The 22,411-nt window shown below is 34.9% G+C and overlaps 1 protein-coding gene across 2 annotated transcripts in view; it reads right to left on the bottom strand.

Moving 5' to 3' along the window:
- LOC118202389 (4-hydroxyphenylpyruvate dioxygenase-like protein) overlaps positions 1-22,411 on the bottom strand; it is a 176,142-nt gene that overhangs the window by 22,727 nt on the left and 131,004 nt on the right. For both annotated transcript variants that reach the window (XM_085808038.1, XM_085808037.1), the window contains exon 3: positions 18,785-18,963. In XM_085808038.1, the coding sequence (XP_085664164.1) occupies positions 18,785-18,963 (179 nt within the window). The remainder of the gene's footprint in view (positions 1-18,784; positions 18,964-22,411) is intronic.

The following is a 22,411-nucleotide window of genomic DNA, read 5'->3' as shown; positions in this document are numbered from 1 at the left end:
GATCATCTGATTTTGTATTTAGTTGAGAGATCTCCGTCAAAAAACTTTTTTTATTTCCAACAAAAATTCCATAGGTTTATTAACCAGTATTATTTAATTATCCATCGATCGTTTTCTTCGAATTTCCTCCCGCTAGCGTCTTTTGTTATACCCCATAATCTGTGCAAGTTTCAATGAGTTTTAAAAAATACTTTTCTTTTTTACATCTTTTGCTTCATTATTTAATTTTTGGACAGGAATCGAGATGGGATATTTCTGAAATTAATAATAGCTAGTTAGATTTAAGGTAACTTTTGCATGAAATCAGGTGCAATTATAATAGTAATCAAACGCATTTTAACAAATACTTACATTATTCTGTAACTACATATCATACATATATAGAGAGACAGAGGTAGGGAAATGTAGATAAAGGCTTTCCTAGCGGATGTAATGAATATTTAACTAATATATTTTTTGTTTCACTGGAATCGCACAGAGTTCGTTTTCATTTCTTACGAAACGCTCCTAGTAATAATGGTGAAACGTCTCTGATGATAAACCGCTCTAGTTTATGTTAAGAGTTTATGTATATATATATATATATATAATGATAGCACAGTTTTGGAAGCACTGATGATAGGAACACTGAGACGTAGAAAAGTAGAAATACCGATGGCGTAGATACTAGATGCTTAGAGCGTCTATCCATTTTGTAAAAGAAGCAGTCGAGCCGTATTAAATTCCATATTTGTTTAAATTCACATTTGCGCTCACTATTTACTTGGCTCTCCAATCGTGCCTATTTCCAGAACATTTACAATTTTGATACTATGGCGATAGAAGTGATCATAGCAGCACATAGATTGCAGCAGCATCTTGCCAGGATGAAATCGCAAGCGAAAAGGGAAGAGTGTCGTAGTAGTAATGCAGAGGAAGAAAGGGGGGGAGTCAAAAAGTTTTGGTTTACAATTACTTTGAATGGTCAAGAGATATCTGCATTAAGTGTTAAGTAAGATCGTATGATTAATTTGAATGACGCAGTTTAGACTTACCGCACTATTTTTAAGATAGAGATAGGAAATCCCCAACTTAAATAAAAAATAAAAGAGGTTGTAGCAAATTAAAATTAGAAGTCTGCTTTCATATTTTTTATCTAACATATATAGATAACAGACAGAAAGAGATAGTACAGTGAAAAATTTTGTAAACGCTGTTTGCCCCAAACTACATAATTATGAAAAGCAAATATTTTCTCCGATTTCTTCTGCAATTCTGCGACTGTAAATTGGAGTCTTGTTAACTGTAGATAATTTGCAGTCTGGTTTATTGAACGCGAAAAAATGTTTTTTCGTTGATTGCTTACGCGTTTATTTAAGATTAAACAGATTTAATAATTTTGCTTATACATGTTCTGCAGTTGTGAAAAATATGGAATTTTTCGCTCTGCGAAATTTGTGCTAAATTTAAGAATTTTGTAAATGTAAGTAATCGTCTCCCCACATTAGTAACACAGTATGTTATTCAAATGACAAAGTAAAGAGAAATGTCTGCCCAGCTTAGATGCAGAATAATATCTTTCATAATGTCCAGCCCACATCGATAGATGTTGGCTGAAGAGTGTGAAAGATGGCAGCAGAGTTAAATATCTACCAGGAAGGCAAAAAAAGCAACTGTCACGTCGGGGGAGTGGGAGTCTCCTCCTGAAAGTAAAGAACCTGTTCTGATCGCCCTCAAAATCTATACAGTTTTATTGAAAATCTATGCCAAACTAAAGTTGCTTCTTTGCTTAGTTTTAAAAAAAAAATACTCAGGAACCGTAAAATATACTGGTACTAGGAAAAAACAAGAAGAGAAAGAAAAGCTGGTAGTTTAAAAAAAAAGGAAAAGAAAAGGACCACGAAGCTAACTAACTAAAGAAGGTGTTAACTTTTTTTCTAGTAGCCTCAGTGTTAGGTTAGGTTAACTGATTAAAGCCAAGTAGCTCAAAGGATATCTGCCTCTCAGAGACGGAGAAAAAACACATGGAGGGAAATTCATTAGATCATTTTTAAAGAAAGAAAGAGTCTTTGGATCAACTCTTTCAGGAAGATTCTGTGGAAATAAATTATTTGTAAAAGATATTGATAGTAATCATTACTACGTTAGCTGAATTTAATTAATTGCTTAGTGTTTTCCTGAAAACGTAGAGATTGAGCAGTTAAAAGGTCACAAAACTAGTTTTGGTAAATAAAATTAAGTTTGAACTTCTTGATTCAAGAAGAAACAATACGTCAGACAAAGATAAGATAGTATTTGTGTGTGTATTTAATTATGGCAAAGCTCGCTAGGGTTATCTGCCTAAAGGGAGGGATGCCTTCGTGGAGGACTTTCTAAGGGAAACTGGCTCGTATACACGTTACACATGGGGAAAACCACGAAAACACCCATGCAGCCAGCCCGTTCGCGGGATTCGAACCTCGGACTGAACTACCAGTGTTCAGCGACTTTACCGCTCGGCCGCTGGTGGGCCCAAAAATAAGATAGAAAGTACAATCAAGAGTGGGCAGACCCCATTATGAAGTACAGAAGTGGCTATATTTTTGTTTAGAAGAGCTTTGCTTCTATGGCAGTAGGAAATCCAAGTCAAAAGTGATAAGAAAATGAATCAGAACATTATCATCAAATATTTATTCATAATGATGTGTTGTGTAGGGTTTTCGTATTTGTTGAAGATATTGCTATCAACAAAAAAATGATGCAAAGCATCCTTCAGAGTTCTATGTAAATTATTTTCTAAGAAAAGAAGTAGTTCTAGTAATAGAGTGTTATGTAGTAATGGTATACTGCTGGCAGATACTAATTCAAACCAAGCAATATTAACAGCTCCACATAGTTATAATCAAATAATATATAAAGTATCTTATGCTAATTACCTAGATCTAATTATTTAAGTCTTTACTACTGTAAAGCATATTTTAATTTTAACACAGTTATTTTAATTTCGAAACCCTTTCCTATTAATTCTTGTTTCCACTTATACCTCTCTACCAGAATGAGTTTTTAAAATCGCTTTGAATGCAAATGAGTTAGAAGAAATATTTAAGGAAGGTTCAACTCACTTCGATACAGAGTGCGAGGAGTTCTTAGTAGCGTGTGTTTGCCTTCTGGCTAAGTCACTCCTGAAGCTGTTACACTCGGCCGTATTATACTTGCCCTAATGCTAAGATACAAGCTTACGCCGACGATATTATACTCATAATAGACGGAGGCAATAGGACAATAATAGAGCGTAAAGCAGACGCAGCACTCAAATTGCTTGCAAAATGGAGTCAAGACAACAAACTGTGTTTCAGTATTGAAAAGACACAGATGATAGTCTTTCCAAAAGGTTCAAAAATAGACGCGAATCCACCACGCATAAAGTGGGAAGGGCATCCACTGCGACGCCAGGATACCATTAAATACCTCGGATTCACGCTTGATAAGAAGCTCACGTGGGTATCACATCTTACGGAAGTCCGAGATAAGACGCATCGAATCATCAATAAACTAAACAGGATAATCACAGACAAGTGGAGCCAAAAGGGGCGCCTGTTAAAACATCTATACCTTAATGCAATTGAACGCATGATCCTCTACGGCTGCCCAGTCTGGATGAATGGCACAGCAAGAATATGTCAAAAACTACATCAAATACAGCGAGTAATCCTGTTAAAAATCACCAGTGCGTATAACACCACATCAACCGCAGCACTTCAGGTTTTAGCTGGCACGCTCCCACTCGACCTAAAAGCAGAATTAGAAAGATCAATCTATCGACTTCTACATTACAAAGAGGACCTTCACACTAAAAAAGATTTACATCTATCCTATGCCAGCATAGAAAGCTTCCAAGATCCCCCTGACTTACACCCAGGAGATCTACTCATCCTTTCCTGGTGCAAATCGCCACCCTCAGGACAACAAAGAGAGATTTTTTCTGACGGTTCAAAAATTTCAGGACGAGTAGGGGCAGCGTTCACGGTCTTTTCGAACAATGAAGAAATTTATCAAGCACAATTCCGTCTAAGCAATCATGCTTCAGTCTTCCAAGCCGAGTCCCTAGCACTCAAAGAAGCAGCACTATGGTTAGGTACGCAACCAGCAGCTCACACTTCATTCTTCACAGATAGCATGAGCGTTCTGAATGCGCTGAATTCCTTTCCTCCAAAACATCCGCACACGGCAGCACTTAGAGAGATCTTCTTGACGTTAGGCTCTTCCATACCTTTAAAGATCAACTGGATAAAAGGACATACCGGGCAGAAAGGCAACGAACGAGCGGATGAACTAGCTAAGACTGCAGCTCTCAAACCAGAAATTGACAAGGAAGTTCCGCTTTCCGCAGAAGTTGCAAAAAGGCTCCTCAAGACAGCATTTCAAGAGACATGGTCATCACGATGGCAGGAAGAAGAGACAGGAAGATTTACTTACAACATCTTCCCAATATCTTCTCTCAAGAGGCTGAAATGCAACCAACTCTTCCTCCAAGCCTGTACCAACCACGGGAAATTCCCAGCGTATTACAGACGTTTCCTCAGACGGGACGTCAACTGTTCTTGCGGTTTTCGCGGGGAAGACGCAGACGCACTTCATTATCTGCTCTCCTGCCCTCTGACAGAGCACCTTCGACAGCAGTTCTTTTCTTCCGACTACATCACATATCCTGTGAATAGACTGTTCACGGACTATTACTGCAACAAGGGCATCTTAGAGATAATGAAGCAAGTGAATGAAAATAGTTATATCCAAGAAACTACAGATTAAAGTAAAATGTAGAAAGGCGGCGTAACCGTCAGATTGCTAGCAATGACTAGGATGACTTCCTAACCCTGTAGTGCCATTAACTCAGTTTGGCGGAACAGGTTAAGTAAAGTGACCATATTACTCCATATATATTCGCCTGCTAGTTTAATTTAAGAGCCGACTACGTTAGATAATTGTGTCTAGTATCTAAGTCTCGTTTAGTTAATTATAATTTAGTCTCTTATTTCTTATTCTGAGTTAAAGCCCAAGTAGAGGCTTTCTGAAAACCCGAGAAAGGGCCGACTGTTATTCTTATCTGAGTGAAATAAAGAGTATTTTAACCCTTCTCGAGTCTACGTATTTAGTTGCTTGAACACTAGGTTCCTCGACTTTCATCTTAGACCAAAGGAGTTAGGAACCCCTTCCTTTTGCGTGTACCTCACCAGAATGCAAATTAGCTCTTGATGTATTTAAGCTGATGGTTTTGAATCTTTAGTTCAGAGAGCTTCTGGTAATCATGTACAGCTGATAGTATGTTTCGCCAGCTCTGCTTAAAAGTGGTATCCCGGCATTAGCCCTCTCTCTAGCCAATGTTTTAAATATGCGCCGATAAAATATCTGAGCCATAATTATTTTTAGTTTATTTGATATGCAGTTTTATACTACGTTATTGACATCAAATATCCACAAGTGGTTGGAATTTCGTCTGTGGCACGAGTTGTGCCTTTGTGTTTAGTTCAAGATTAAAATGAAAAGGTTATTTAAACCTTTTCCTGTATTTAGCGAGTTGTTGAAGCCATAGCGATAACTCGCTAGTCTAGTAGAGTCTGCAGGACTTTAATTTCCACTTACAATTATAAGGTATTTCTCCCACTTTCCTAGCGTCCTTCGTGGTGTAGTGGTTCTGCACACTGAGCCGGTATTCAGAGGTCCGTGGTTCGATTCCCGGCGAAGGCGTTTGCTAATTTTTCATCTCTCTGGCTTCTAAAAAATCCTAATGTCTCTACAGTGGCGCCCGAACTAAAAGGGTTGTGGATGATGATTCTCCGCACCCAGGATTTGGCGACTAGGTTCCCTAAAACCCTAGTCGCCCTTTAAAAAGGGGAGTATATAAGGTATTTCTCCTACTTTCCTAGCGTCCTTCGTGGTGTAGTGGTTCTGCACACTGAGCCGGTATTCAGAGATCCGTGGTTCGATTCCCGGCGAAGGCGTTTGCTAATTTTTCATCTCTCTGGCTTCTAAAAAATCCTAATGTCTCTACACAATAACAATCTTACAAATACTTAAGTTCAAAAGTCATCCGATTTTGCATTTGTACCTTAACTTGTGTAATTAATAAGAACATTATAATATTACCCACTTGAAGTCTACCCACTTACGACTGAATTCAGCTCATCATGTTTAACCGCAGAAGAGGAATTAAAGTTAAAGCAGAAACAATATCTTTAATAAATTTAATATTTATTGAGAAAAACGGCTATCAGAACTAATAAAAGGGGGGTAAACACTGCAAAACATTTAATTTTTGAAAGATTTCTGCTGAAGATCAATGATTTTTGAATGATTTATGAAGATTTTTGAATTACAGCTAATAATATTATCAGATATCAGTCAAATAGGTCAGACAACACTATTAATAGAAATTAATGAAAGGTTAGTTAGCGGTTTCTTTATGTTAGTTAGTTGATTGGTTACCTGATTATGACAGAGCACGAGGGCTATCTGCCTAAGAGTACGGATGCCTTCGTGGAGGACTTTCTAAGGGAAACTTGCTGGTATTTACATTACGCATTGGAAAAATCAAAAGGAAAAAACTTGCAGCCAACTTGTTCATTTGCGATCGAACCCGAGTCGAGTTCCCAGTATTCAATTGTCTTTACCACCAGCCCAGTGGCGGATGCCGCAGTTTCGATGGGAGATTCTAGATTCTATGTATTTTGAGATTAGTTTTAGTCGATATAATTCTGCCATAAAAAAGTGAAGATCGCAAGTGAAAGTTATTATAGGGTGTTATCCATCTTCAATAACAAAGACCGATCCCGCCCTGAATAAGCAAGGAATTTAAAAGCCCTACTCAAAAGTCAGAGTTCATAATATTACAAATAACTATAACATTCATGTTTAGGTTGCTATTTTAAAATTAGGAAACATGCTTTAATTATTCAAAGCTGTTAAATAAATTTTTTCAGGTTCACTAACCTGCTAAAAATGCCCCATAGAAACCAGTAAAACTTTTTTTATGGGTACCCATACAATTTTATGGTTTCTATTGACTTCTGTTGGTCTCTGTGGGTTTTTCTTACTGGTTTCAAAATGCACCATAGAAACTTTCTACTGGTACCTACAGAATTTTTCTTGGTTTCTACTGACATTTACTGGTTTCTATTGATCTCTGTGGGTTTTTCTTACTGGTATCAATTAATACCCATACAACCAACATCAATGTCAGAACTTTCTGCAGGTTTGTATTGGTTTATATTGACTTTTACTGGTTTTCTTACTGGTATCAATATAATAATAAATCTTCTGTTAGTTTATATCGGTTTATGCTAATTTTCAATCCGACGTTAATAGACTTCTTGTAAACAAAAAAATTAATGGAATGAAAATATGATCTCTTTAAGACCATTAGAGTAACCTGGAAACGCAGGTGGTCGTTTTAGAGAGGGTTATTACTAAATATGCTTATTTATTTGATTTTTAAAAATCTTTTGTCGGAAAAAACAATAATCATATACACTACACACAACGAGGTCTCTCTAAGGAGATCAGCCGCAAATAAAAATACATCTTTGTAAATGGTCGCCTTAGAGAGGTGATGCTCAATACCAATATATGTTCATGTTCTCAGAAATACGTTTATCTTTTAGAGGTGGTCGTCTTAGGGAGGTTGAATTTCTCTAAGGTGACCAGCCACACTTGCAGAATTTTCTTTGTGAATGGTCGTCTTACAGAGGGAATATTCAATGCCAAAATAAACTTATGTTTTCAGAAATACTGATCTCTTTCAGAGGCGGTCATCTTAGGGAGGTGGTTTTTGCCACGAGTTGGTTCTCTGAATACACACACATAGGCACTTGCATTTCTGATATTACAAATAAACACCGGTATAAACCATCATTTCTTTCACGTTCATTCACAATCGCAAAACTATTTTTCTCCGTGTTAACGCTGACGGGACGGAAAAATTTACCCTCCCTTCGCCGCTCTCAGAAGTTCCCTAAACAAGCAATATGGTGGCGTTCTTGTTAATGTTGTGCAATGTTTCTGTTATGGTCTTCGTGGATAGTAGGCTGTAGTGATGCAATAAATGATTTACTATATTACAAATTTTGCTATGTTTTACAATTTAGATATTAATAATAAATAATAAAATACCAGCACTGACTGTGAATATGAAAGCAAATACCACTAAAGCCAAGCGCGTGTAATCGTGTCTAATGTTTTAGAGAACTTTGCTGATAGTTGACTAGTTCTGAAATGGAGTTTCTGTGCGTGAAATTGATTTTCCATCTTTACTTTTATCCTAAAAAGCAATGTCCTTAAAGACTGTAAAGTGATAATTTCAAACTTGATAATTTGGCTCAGTATGTTTATTTGGCCTCAGTATCAGATGCACAAATATAGTTTTTGCATTCTACTAAAACTGTACAATAAAGTAAACATTGAAATATTTAATGTGTTTATTACTTATTGAATGAGGTAGACAAGACATACAAGCTTAAGGAATCTTTTTCCATGATTAAAATTGCGTGAAAATTTAGACGACCATAGTAGTTTACATTGTTTTTTCTTTTTGGTCTATTTTTTACAGGTATGAAACTGTTAACCACATTGTTACATCAACTATTTTGTTAAAACACATATAATCATTTTTATGCATATTTTAAATTTTATTATTATTAGTTTGATGAAGAAAATTTCAAATTTTTTTTCATAAATTGCTTTTGAAATAGAAATAGGTTTGTGAATAATTAATAGAGTATATGTAGTATTAAAAGGGCTAGTCTTGGGAGTATAAAAAATGAATTATTTATTTGAAAAAATTACGTTAAGTGAAACCTCACAAAGAGGTTAATTTCTTAAATGACCACCACTGACAGTGACACATGTGTCAGGAATATAATTAAATAATAGTACTTAAGATCACTGATAGTTTTGTAAGGCTACAAGAAACTGGCATAATATGGAATCTCGGAGTTAATTGTTTTAGGAAAGTTTCACTGTATAATCAATTGATTTAGGTGTAGTAATTTTTACGTGGGTAGGAATTTTGCAGAAGTAATTGAAAGTTTTTACAAGACAATTAAAACCAAAGCTTTTCAGATCATGAGTCTTGTAAGGGCACTGTTTTAGAATTGCTTTCAAGTATAGTTAGAGTAATATTTAACATTATTTTCTTTCATTAGTTACACTGCGGAAATGGTAGTTACAATTTTCTGCAATAAATTTATTTGTTTGTATGTTTATAAATAAAACTGTTTGTAAACAAATGTGCTATATCCGCTTAATTACAATGACAGTAACTGTGTTTGTATAAGGCTGTACAGAAGATTTATTTATATTGCTAAATACTGCCCTATATAAATTTCATTTGGCATTATTAAATACAGGAAATGCGCAATACGAAGTATTGTTTTTATATTATATAATCTACAGTCAGTAATAATAGCTATATTTTCAGCACCTTAAATTTTACTTTTTAATTTTACTATTTAGAATTTTTACGGTTCAAAATAATATTTCTATTCACGTTTTAAATTATTTTTTCTGCAATAGAAATCTAAATAACTTATACCAAAAACACTGACTCAAATTTATTCCAATAATTCATCGAGTTAATTGAATTCATGTTCTTTAGAGATGATATATGAAAAAATTTTGAAATAATAAATTATTAATATTATATAAATAAATGGTATTTTTATATGTTTTTTTCTATAGGAATTTAGTTTCATTAAATTAGTAATTTAATAAATAAATACTTATAATTACGTGTATATAAGTATATTCATACTTATTCACAGAGATGGAATTTTTACAGTATGCAAATTTAAAATTAATATTTTTTACATAGAGAGCTACATATAGTATAAATACCTATTACCTATTATGTTATATATTTTATTTATATAAAGTCTGTGGAAGATTATATAGCACTAAATGTGAGATACAGAATAAAATATTATACGCTACGAGATATTTCTTTAGTGCTTGAACTGTGTTTTGAGAATTGGTATTTGCTGAGACTTGTAAATTTTTTAAAGTTCCTAATTTGCAAGTCCTTTACTCTTTTTGCTTGCTTGTTTATTTAATATTTTGTCTTGTAATCGTGTTTCTCTTCTTGAAAATTAGTGTTTCGTCTAATTTTGTTTAAATTTGGTTTAAAGCATTGTAGGTAACTTAAAATTTAAGCAGATGCTAGAAAGTACCATTAGATATCAAATTTTCAAATCAAAATTATCAAATCCTTTCTCATTAGATATCAAATTGTTAAACAAGCTGATGTGATTAAATGCCATTGTTTAATTTCCTAATTAAAGAACTGAAATACAAATATATGCAATGAGGTACAGTGCTATATGCATTTATTTATAACCAAATCAATAATATATATATAATCAAAGTCATGATTCGCAAACATCAAATGAATATATATATATATATATGTGTGTGTGTGTGTGTGTGTGTGTGTAATAGATTTTATAGTCGAATGCAGGCGGTTGAATCCGTGATGAACAGCAAGAATTTTGATGGCTTAGAGATGTTGAAACTCCAATCCACAATAAATAAGAAATTTGGCTGTCGAGGTAGATTTAATTCAACTTTTATTTCAGCAAATATGTTGCAGCCACAAACACGTTGACGCATTATTTATGCATATTCCAAAAGTTTACATTTTTGATAAATTGTACTAGTAAAAAAGAAGGAGCAGACAGATTGCAGTCCAGCTAGGCCAAAGCGTAGTAAGCAAATGCGTTATCTTGAGGGTGAAATCTTAATTCAGACTGAGTTAGTTTGGTTGTCAATGCATTTTTATTTGGTAATTAATACTGCTGTAAAATTACTATTGGCTGTTTGAGTTTTAGTTCCATTTACAACATCAGAAGTATGTAAGAGTCATATGACATGGATTAATCTCGAAATGACACAGTGCAGAGAGACAACCGTTTTTAAAATAGAGAAGGAAAATTAATTTTATGCTGCTAATTGAATCGTTTACATTGTAGGGTTTATATTTATTTTAACTAACATTTATTTTAAGCTATCTTTCCTGTCAAGCCTTTACTTTCCCCTAGAATTGCCAATGCCAGAGTATGTAAATTGTAGTAGAACGCACTGTATATTCAAATTTTAGCAGAAGTAAGTTGAGTTTAAATAGAAGAGAAACGAGATCGTATGTGTGCTTCTTGAATCGCTAACATGAAGGTTGCTAGGTAGAAATTTAAGAACCGCGCATTTCGGCCTGTGTGCCTATCTCGGCAGTTCACTGAATATTACAACTGCTTAATCAGTAAGCTTGCTGAATCTCAGCTGTATCTTAGAACGCGGTTAAGTTAGTTACGATTTTAGAGCCTCGTAGGTAGTGATCTAGTTGTTTATTCATCGTGTCATTAATTTTTAGTTTCACAGTTCTGGTTTTGTTAAACCGCCGGGTCGGCGTAGTTTGTGAGCGTCAAGTGAACGCAGCTGTTATTTCTAAAGTGGAATAAAAAGGGATTTAAACCCTTCTTACGAGTTTGTGTAATTTATAGTTCATAGCAGTCACTACCACTGTTGCTGACAAGTTGGGGTCTCGCAACACTATATTGGCACCTGAACATCTTACGAACTTAGATGGCCGATAACTGGATGGAAGCTCCTGTACAACTCCAACAGCAAGAAATGGCGAACCAGTTAGAAGGATTTGGATATCTGGTCCAAACGATGAGAGCATCTATCAAGCCAAACGTCAATTTCGACGGAAAACATTCGGTGGCGATATTCTTAGAAGACCTCGAAAATCACTTCCAGTTATACCCTGTGCCTGAAAGACAAAAAGTTGCCATTGCTACGTCTGCACTAAGAGGACAGGCCTCACTATGGTGGAAGAGTATAGGGAAATTTTTATTAGGAGAATTCGGAGGCCAAACATATACCTTTGAAAATTGCAAAATATCATTATTAAAGGCCTTCCCCATAGGGAAAGACAGAGCAAAGCTAGAATCCGAGCTGTATAGTTTTCATCAACGTAATATTGAAGAGTTGACGGACTTTATTCTGCGAAAAGTTAAGCTGACGGATATGCTGTATGGAAAGAAACCTGACACGGAGATAATTGAAATAATCTTACCAAGATTGCTACCTGCTGTCCAAGATTACTTCGAAATCCGAAATCCAAGCACCTTGCAGGAACTCTTCGAGTTGGCGGTCAAGTTCCAAAACCGAAGAATAGCGGGAAAATCTAGAGGGGCATCGTATTCTCAAGGTCTCCGAAGGCAATTCTCAAATCAACAGACCGGAAACAGAAATCGCTCTTATGGAGGAAAGAGCTATCAAGCCAACTCATCGAAGCTAGAAGGTCAAGGCGCAAAAAGGAAATTTGAAAAAAACCGTCCGCGTAGCCAAAAGACTGAAGTTGAAAGGAAAGGTTTAAACGAGTAGAGGGGCCTGTAAAAGCGAGGGTCAAGACCCCGGAAGTTTCGAAAAAACCCTCAAGAAGATATTTAAACACGGTCGTGGTAAAGAATTCCCAATTACCAATTATACAAGTCCTGGTTGTACCAGTGGAAGCCCTCACTGATACAGGGCCAGAAGGTAATTTTATGAGTGATGCATTTTTTAAGAATTTTAATAGGTTACGATTATTTAAAAATAAAAACACAGTAATTATAGCGGCGCAAGGAAAAAACCTGTCAATGTATCGGAAAATTATCATTAAAAATACAGATAAAAGATGAAAACCTTAAAGCATTAATTTTTGTGGTGAAAAATTTGCAGAGTCCAGTCATCTTAGGCATGGAGTTTTTAAAGGCCGCGAAAGCCAAGCTAAATTTTCAGGACAATTCGATCATGCTGAAAATGGATCGGAGGGTGGTGGAGCCAGAGAAACAACCGCAGGTACACTTGCACCATTTGAGTGACCATGAAAGCCAAGCCATCCAGAAAGTGGTAAGTACTATTTCAAACTAGTTTTCAGAACGGCCTGGTAACTGTCAAATTGTAACGCATGATATACAACTAACTGCCGATAAACCCTGTAGGACTAAATGAAGGAAATGCTGCAGAACCAGATAATAACGCCCATAAATAGTGAGTACGCGAGTCCAGTCGTACTATGTAGGAAAAAGAACGATTTCTCTCCTTCGGATAAAAGGGCTTGGAGGTTTGCTATCGATTACAGAAAGCTTAATAGTATTACTAAGTTCCCGGTTTACCCTTTGTCGGTAATAGAGGAAATTATTAGAAAGATTAAATCTACGAGATACATGACTACGTTGGACTTAACGTCTGGCTACTATCAAATAGCTATAAGACCTGAAGATAGACATAAAACCGCGCATATCACAAAATCGGGCACTTATGCATTTTTACGCATGCCCTTTGGGTTGTGTGGGACATTGTTCTAAAGCCTGTCCTAGGAAAATCGACTTTAATCTATCTAGATGATATAATTATAACGAGTAGTACGTTGGAACAACATATTAAAGATTTGGAAGAGGTTTTCAAATTATTAAAAGAGGCCTGTCTTACAATTAACGCATCAAAATGCAAGTTCGCGACTAAAGAACTTAAATATCTGGGTTATAAAATTTCGCAAAAGGGTATAGAAACTCAGGATTCAAAAATAAAAGCCATCAAGAATTTCCCACCTCCCAATACCGCCAAGAAACTTTCTTCTTTCGTTGGGTTATGCTCTTATTATCGGTCGTTCATAAAAGATTTCGCGAACATTGTTGAACCGTTGTTAGCAAGTAAAAGAAAAAAAAGTAAGTTTACGTGGACAGCAGAAGCAAATACAGCATTTGAAAGGTTAAAAGAAGCACTCATCAATGCCCCTGTTTTGAAATTCCCGGAAGGGGACGAAAACGTGGAAATTGCAGCAGATGCGTCGGACTATGTGGTAGGTGCGGTTCTCATGCAGAATGGCCATCCTTTGGCATTTTTTAGTAAAACTTTAATTTCTACGCAAAGGAATTATACAGCTACAGAGAGAGAAACATTAGTCGTATTAATGGCTGTACAGAAATTTCGAGTTTATTTCGGCAAAGCTCCAGAAACAGTCTTTTCGGATCATGCGGCTGTTGGTAGACTTTACTCGGGGAAAAACCTAGCGCCCAGGTTAATAAGATGGGCTTTAAAACTTCAAGAATATAATCTAATAATTAAATATAAACCAGGGAAAGAAAATAATGTAGCTGACGCACTATCCCGAATAAAACTGGACGATGAAGGGAATGAACTCAAATGCGCTGTGTTGACTTCTAAAATTTTAGATTCTAGAGAAACAATTATTGCTGAATTGAAAGCTTATCCTGAATTTGAAAGTATTTATGCTTATTTAAAAGGCCCCGAAATCTTTGAACATACAGATGTCGCCGCAATAAGAAGTAGAGCAGAAAACTATGAAATAATAGATAATTTATTGTTTTACACGAAATCAACAAACGAAAATTTTGAGTATAGACCAGTCATCCCAGCCTCTCTTCGATCGAGCATTTTGAAGGAATTACACGACGCGCCAACATCGGGTCATTTAGGAGTCAGAAAGACTATAAAAAGGGTACGCGAGGCGGTATATTTCCCGCAATTATACAAAATAGTAACTGCGTATGTCAGGTCCTGCAATCAATGTCAATTAATAAATGATATTAATTACAGCCCGGCCGGGTACATAAATAGTATTCGCGCTACATTTCCGAATGAAATTTTAGGCATAGATCTTCTTGGTCCTTTTCCCCAGAGTGAGTTAAATAAAAATCGTTTTCTTTTAGTAATTGTAGATCAATTTCAAAGTGGACAGAAATTGTTGCACTTAAACGCGCGTCAGCCAAAACAGTTGCAGATGCATTCTTATACAGGTACATTTTAAAATACGGTGCACCGATAAAAGTCATTAGCGATAACTGTAAATAATTCGTTAGCCAAGTTTTTGAAAACAATTGCTCTAGACTTGGCATACGCCATATCAAAATGGTTCCGTATAGACCACAGGCAAACATCGCAGAAAGAGTTAATAAAAATATTGTAAAAATAATTCGAAGCTATGTCAGCACACATCACAAGCGCTGGGATGGCTACATAAATGAGTTAGCTTATGCTTTAAGAACAGCAAATCATGATACTACTGGAAAAACTCCAGCAGAATTATTTTTAGGACGTAAGTTAATTACGCCACTAGATAAATTATTCTTTGTGCAACAAAGGGAAGAAGAATTCAAACAAAAAGATATACAGAAACTTATTGATCAGGCGGTTAAAAGTTCGGATACGGCGAGAAATAGATAGAAACTTTACTATGATCGAAAACGCCATGAAGCAGATTTTAAAGTAGGTGATAAAGTGTTAAAGCGGAAATTTTCTTTATCAAGTGCCCCAGATAATTTCACTGCAAAATTGGCTCCAAAGTTTGAAGGCCTCTATGTAATACAGGAAATCAAAGGAGTCGTATTGTACCTTAAGAACGAGAGAGGGGAAACTTGTAAAGCAAGTCCCGACCAGGTGAAAATTATTATAATCAAAATGATTTTGAAATCCTTAGAAGTTTCTTGCAGGACTCAAGCGCAAAAGAAGTGGAAATTCCAGAATTAATGCCCCCCGCTCCACCACCCAAGAAGCAGAGAACAGAAGAGGAACCTAGCCCTTCTACAAGTCATTCTAGGGTCCCGAAAAGAAGGAAGGAAAATGGTCACACTCCAGCATTCAAGAAGTGCAGGAAATCAACGCCGCCTCGTAAAGAATATTTGGTAAATAGGAAAAGACCAGTTACAACTTCCCACAGTAGAAAATCTGCGTCGAGGAAACCACTTCCAGGGCCAGATAGTCAGGAGCAAACAAGGCCGCCGTTCACGAGAAGAAAAAGACAGCAAGAGGAAAGAAAAAATTGGCACCAGCAGAAAAAATTCAAGCAAGAATCAAGACCGGAAGCCGCCAAGACCAGCCGTCCAGGGGCCAAACGGAAAAGACAGGAACCCGAAGACTACCACCCCAAGAGGCCGGCGTACAGAGGGCGAAAAAGGAACGTCACCATGGAGGAAACTCGAAGACACCAAAAGCGGAGATTAACTTCCATGAACTCTGTAACTTGGGATCAATTTTGCCAAAAGAAGATGTCGGAGTTCCAAGCATCGAAAAGCCAAAGATAAGTTAAAATCTTCTATAAATTTTTCTTTTGTTCTGAGATGTTATGTGTAAATACGAAGTTCTATGTGTTGACGGAAGTCAATTTGTCTCGGTTGAGACTTAGTTTTGTTTTACTTTATTTAGCTAAGGCAAAAGCATTATTTTCTTTAAGTGTAAAATCTAAGAGCAAGCAGTTCGAGTTGGTCGAAAGACTGGATATGTTAAAGCCAAAATTTGGCCGAAAGTAAAATAACTTCGTATTCTTGTATTAATGGAATATTTAGTTTCAGTGCCGCCAGCTTGGCGAAGAAAGCGTGAAGTAAAATTTTATTTTTATCTTAGTCATCTTATTGTAAATTGTAAAAATCATATGTATTATAATTTTGTAAATATAGGTAAATACTTGAAAGTTATGTAAAAGTAGAATTTAGTCTAGAAGCATAAAATTTTAGATGCTAAAAGTAAATGCTCAAAAGAAACGAGTTCAAATCTAAGTATTAAACAGTAGATAAAATCATGCTTTAGAGCGAAAGCCTGCATTTCTAAAGATGAATGAGGGGGAATTTAGAATGAATGTGTTTTGTAGGGTTATCCACCTACACTTGAATTTTAAGAATATTAAACATAGCTCATCGAGTTTCAGTATGTTCGACTGAGGTGTGTCATATTTGGTTGTTGAATTCTAACAAATCATTGTGGTTAGGGGAAGTGTTGTAATACAAAAACACGAAGATTCCCGTTTGACACCACACATGGTGGAGAACCAGGGTAAAGTTAATTTTATGTTTGAATATTTGAATGAATGTGAATGTAAGCAGTTAAATAAGGAAAAGAAAAGGATCGAAAACGAAAATGTATCGTGTGTTAAGAAAGTGTAAATCATAATGTATTTCGAATATACTGATACTTATTCCTTCCAGATGCTGGAAGGAAGAGAAAAAGATTGATTGACGAAGACCAAAGGATCCTGTAAGAAGATATGGTATTTTAATCATCTACAGAAACGATTGTAATGTTTTAGGTAAAAGTTTGTTTTGTAAAACGGAGCTCTTGAGTTTTAGGTCAGAATATGGAAACTTTACCACAGGTCGTTTCTAGGACCTGCTTCCAAGTTTACCAAATTCTGGCAGCGGCAAATGTAGGGTTTATATTTATTTTAACTAACATTTATTTTAAGTTTAAGCTATTTTTCCTGTCAAGCCTTTACTTTCACCTAGAATTGCCAATGCCAGAGTATGTAAATTGTAGTAGAACGCGCTGTATATTCAAATTTTAGCAGAAGTAAGTTGAGTTTAAATAGAAGGGAAACGAGATCGTATGTGTGCTTCTTGAATCGCTAACGTGAAGGTTGCTAGGTGGAAATTTAAGAACCGCGCATTTCGGCCTGTGTGCCTATCTCGGCAGTTCACTGAATATTTCAACTGCTTAATCAGTAAGCTTGCTGAATCTCAGCTGTATCTTAGAACGCGGTTAAGTTAGTTACGATTTTAGAGCCTCGTAGGTAGTGATCTAGTTGTTTATTCATCGTGTCATTAATTTTTAGTTTCACAGTTCTGTTTTTGTTAAACCGCCGGGTCGGCGTAGTTTGTGAGCGTCAAGTGAACGCAGCTGTTATTTCTAAAGTGGAATAAAAAGGGATTTAAACCCTTCTTACGAGTTTGTGTAATTTACAGTTCATAGCAGGCACTACCAATGTTGCTGACAAGTTGGGGGGCCTAGCAACACTATAACATAATCTTTATTTTTCTTACACATATATCATTCGATGGTTGTGAATCATGACTTTCATTATTATCTTTCTATTAATTTTATTTTCAAAATTATATAAAGGGAGTTTAAAATTTTTTAAGGAGAATTTATACAAATATTTTGTAATATGTTTATAGATACTGACATGCATTGAGAAGGACAGGGGCTTTTAGATATTTTTCAAATTTTATTAACTTTATTCGCATTGAATTTTATTTAAAATTACTCTAATTGCTAATTATGTACTTCAGCTGGTTTATGTTTTTAATTACTAATTTTTATGGAAATTTGATCTACAGGTCTATTTATGTGCATTGTTTTTTATAGAGATTTTGTATATGGATACCCGTTCTATGTACTATTCTATGTATGGCTACTCCGCTACAGTATAATTCTATTGGTTTTGTTTATGGATTTTTGTCTACTGTTTTGTGCAGCGATTTTGCCAAGAGGTACTTTTTATTGGTATGTAGATGTTTGTGTACTGGTTTTTACAGGGATTTGGCCTATGGGTACCTATATAGGTGTACGGGTTTTTGTCTACTGGTTTTTATGAGGAATAGACCTACGAAATATCCCGTTTTCTTTTAATGGGGATATAGCCTATGGATACGCGTAAAGTTCTGATTTCTGGCTATGGGTTTTTACTGGGATTTCGTTTATGGTGCCTACAGTTCTACAGGTTTCTATGGGTTTTTACGGAGATTTGGCCTACTCGTATCCGTACAGTTGTACGGGTTTCTGTTTATGGGTTTTTACGGGGATTTGGCCTACGGGTACCCGTACAGTTGTGCGGGTTTCTTTCTATGGGTTTTTACGGGGATTTGGCCTATGGGTACCCTTGCAGTTGTATGGGTTTCTGTATGTGGGTTTTTACGGGCCATTTTTAGCAGGGTACATGCTGTAAAAATTATATTTGTAATTGTATATTATACTTTGCAAAGCCCTAAAAATTTTTAGAACTTACTTTGACCAGGTAATGATTCCACCACAACTAACATAACACCATTAGAGTTTCTTTGTCGATGCTTCGAGGAAAAGCCTGGGTACATAAGACCAATTTCTGAGCACCTCCAGTATTCCATGGCTTTTAATCGTAATCCTACTCCATCAGCGAGTATCAGTCCTTCGTCATCGTGATCGTTTCTAAAAAATCAGCAAAATATCAGAAACAGACAATATTGTCAAATTATTTTTTTCTGATTGCAAAAACTGTACAATGAATATATAATTACACAAACATTTTGACTTCATAACAATGTGACAGTTGCATAACATATGTGAATTTCCCTCAGTATATAGCAAAGCAAGAGTTCAACATAGTACATACATATGCAAGAGCACATCTTCCAGAATATAGATGTTGGTATATGTATGAGGGTCTGTATTTGATTTGAGTTCAAAAGTCTTCAAACATGGTGCCGTCAACTTTATGTAACAAATGTTTTAGCTTGTTTTTATGTTTATGATTTAATTTAATAATAGAAATGCCAAAAATTTAAATTACGAATCTTTCATGCAAAATCATTTCTCCAATGTGCCAAAACCTTGAATTTGGATTACAGAATGGAGTCAAGCATTCAATAATGTTACCATTAATTGTATTTTGCATTTTTAATCTTAAATTCCAGTAAAATGTATCCGATTCCATGCAGGAGCAAAAACGGTTTATTTAAAGTTTTCATATTTTTAGAGATCCATGGGTACAGCTGGAAAGCTTCTACAATAAAGTGTCTTTTGTCACTTTCGTTTTTCGTTGCAGAAAACATTGTTTCTTAACAAAGTGGTGATTAGTCTAATTCTCGTAACAAAAGATTCATTACTTTTAAACCTGAAGCTGCACGCTACCTAACTGATAAGAAACAGAAATCGACATATTATAACTCTCTTCATATTAAAAATCTAGCATCTTCCAATTTTCAATAGCACATACCCATTCCAACATTCTATAGCACTGTTCATAAGAATAATCTAGTGTAAAAACTTTTGTTTCTGAGGTGAAATAATTTAATAAAACTATATAATTTAATGTGATAGATTTAATTCATGTATTAAAAATAATTAATAAATTTTAATGTAATAATTGAAATAATTAACTGAAGCACCAGCTGAGAAAAATCGAAAATTTAATTATATAAAAAAATTGGCCCGGTTTGCAGAGGCTTGTTATGACATATTTTTAAGCAAGCAGAGATAAGCAGAGCTTTAAGAGCTTCTTCTTGGTGAAATTGCTCTTCAAACACGATCATAATATTTTGACTATTTCATAAAATACATTCATCAAGATCATTCCTTCATTTATATATATATATATATATATATATATGTAAGATATAACAAAATATGGAAGCTGTTTCAAAAAACTTATTGATGCCCTCAAAATTAACATTCTAAATTTGGTAATCTGCCCCTAAATTCATCTCTTCTCAGAGGTTCCAGATTTTTCAGTCTTACGTAACGTTTTAATGCAGATACCTCTTGTCCAATCAAATTCATTGTAAACCAAAACTCTAAACTGAAACTTTTTCGAGTCCCACCCTTCTTCCTCTGAAGTTCTATGATACTCTCCCTTTTTTCCGCATAGCTCTTTTGCTGGCAAGACGCTTTTAAGCCATGCTGCTTCTGTTGCTGCTCACTTACTTAAGATGACGTTCTAATTCAAAATGCAATTTATGTATTCAAATATAATTAGGAAACATCTTGTCTGAAAAAGGATGATTTGATATGCGTGGAAAAAATAGATTGTGATTTTTCAAGATACGTTGTGCTAAATTGCGTCATCATGCTTTCCACTCTGCCACCTTCAAACCACTACGGTCTTCGCGGTCATCTACGCAATATTGAAAACTGTTAAAGTTCCAGTGCCTTCGTCTACGCATTTTTTAAAATCATCATACATATATATATATATATGTAAATGAAGCATTATATATATAAGTATATATATAACGCCATATATATGCATATTTATGTCAAATATCATAATAATTTCCATATTTTTCGCCTAGATTTCCAAGCATACGATTCAAAAATTTCTGATTTATGGTAATAATATAAAACGTATGCGCAAACAGGAAAGCATTTTGTGTAAGAAAAAGGAACATTTTTGAAATTGATAAGCCTTTCAAAATGCATACTACATGTAATAATATTACATGTAGTATGCATTTTATAATAAGCATTTATATATCTTTCTGTGCGCTTTCTGATGTGCTATGTCCATCATTTAAGCTGTTTCATTAGGAGAAGTACACTATGCGTAGTTTTTCCAGACGCTTTATAAGCGGTAAAATTATTAGGAAAAGAAAGAAATGTATATATATATATATATATATATCTACCGTATCGGGCGCAGCTCAGTGGTCTAAAAACCAACTGTAAATCGGTTAGGCGGGCTGGGCTGTGCCCAGATAATATTACCGTACTTTATGTATATACTATTTGTATCGTGATTTAGACCACTCCTCTGTAGTTTATTACAAATAGGAAGCATTAGGCAAACCTTATAAATAAATTACATTAAATGATATGAAAGAAAAAACTCTTAGACGATTCAATTTTCTCCAGAGGCGGGTTTTTTTTGGCAATGAATTGAAATATTTAATATCAAAATAATTAAAAAACCCTTTTTGAATTTTTATTACTTGCTAACAATTAAGTCTTTAGTTTTCTGTAGTCTACTTTCATTTAAATCAATCACTCCACGATTAAGTAAATTAACGGTGTAAAATGTGAAATTATTAATGAAATTAATGTAAAAGTTGTTAAGAAAACGCAAAGGTAAGAATAATTAATTAATTAGACTGAAAACATTATTCTAATCGAAGCCTGCTGGTCTCGTAAGTTTTACATGATTGTACATATTGATGGGCACCCAGAGAAAGTTTGACTTTGTGGCTTAGTAATGGGTTTAAAATCACTTTTATTAGGCTTTTAAACCAAGAGACAGATGATACCTCCGTTGTTTTAATCAACAGCAGTTTTTGTTTACAAGCATGTTTATTCTACAAGCAGCAGTTTTTGTTTAGCTTCCAAGTCCAAGCTTTTATTCTATAAATTAAAACTGTTTCGCTAGAAATTAGAGAGTATAAAGTTTTAAGCTAAGCTTAAGAAGTGTTTGAGATGATAACTTTTTCAAAACATTCTCCCATTTCGGCAAGTGGTTAGAATTCCGGGTATTATTACTCCCCAGTTTTCAAACGTCTTAATTTTCTCGATTGATTTCATATTGAGATCTTGATTTCATATTGGGAGGTTTTCTTCTTTCTTCATTATAAATAGTAGTGCGAATCCCTTTCTTGAATTTCTAGATTTCTAATTATCGTAGAAGACAGAACGCCTTATTTTAAAACATGTCTCCCATCTTTCTCGTTTATATTCTGAAAATTAATGTTAACTCCTTTTGCTAAATTTATAACACTTCATTTGCCAAGGGATTTTTCTTTCTTTCTTTAAGTATATTCGAAGTAGGTTTCTTTTAACAAAATTATTTAAAGCTGAATCTTTTCTGAACCTCGTTACTACTGTTTTCTTATTTCGAACTAAGAAAAAAAAATTAATTGATTTGCAGTTTCTGATGATATATGCTGCAAGT

This window comes from Stegodyphus dumicola, chromosome X1, assembly GCF_044657685.1.
Source record: "Stegodyphus dumicola isolate Sdum_Otavi_A_Nest chromosome X1, ASM4465768v1".
NCBI classification, from domain to species: Eukaryota; Metazoa; Arthropoda; class Arachnida; order Araneae; family Eresidae; genus Stegodyphus; species Stegodyphus dumicola.
The sequence above is the reverse complement of the archived record's forward strand: the minus strand, read 5'-3'. Positions and strand labels throughout refer to the sequence as shown.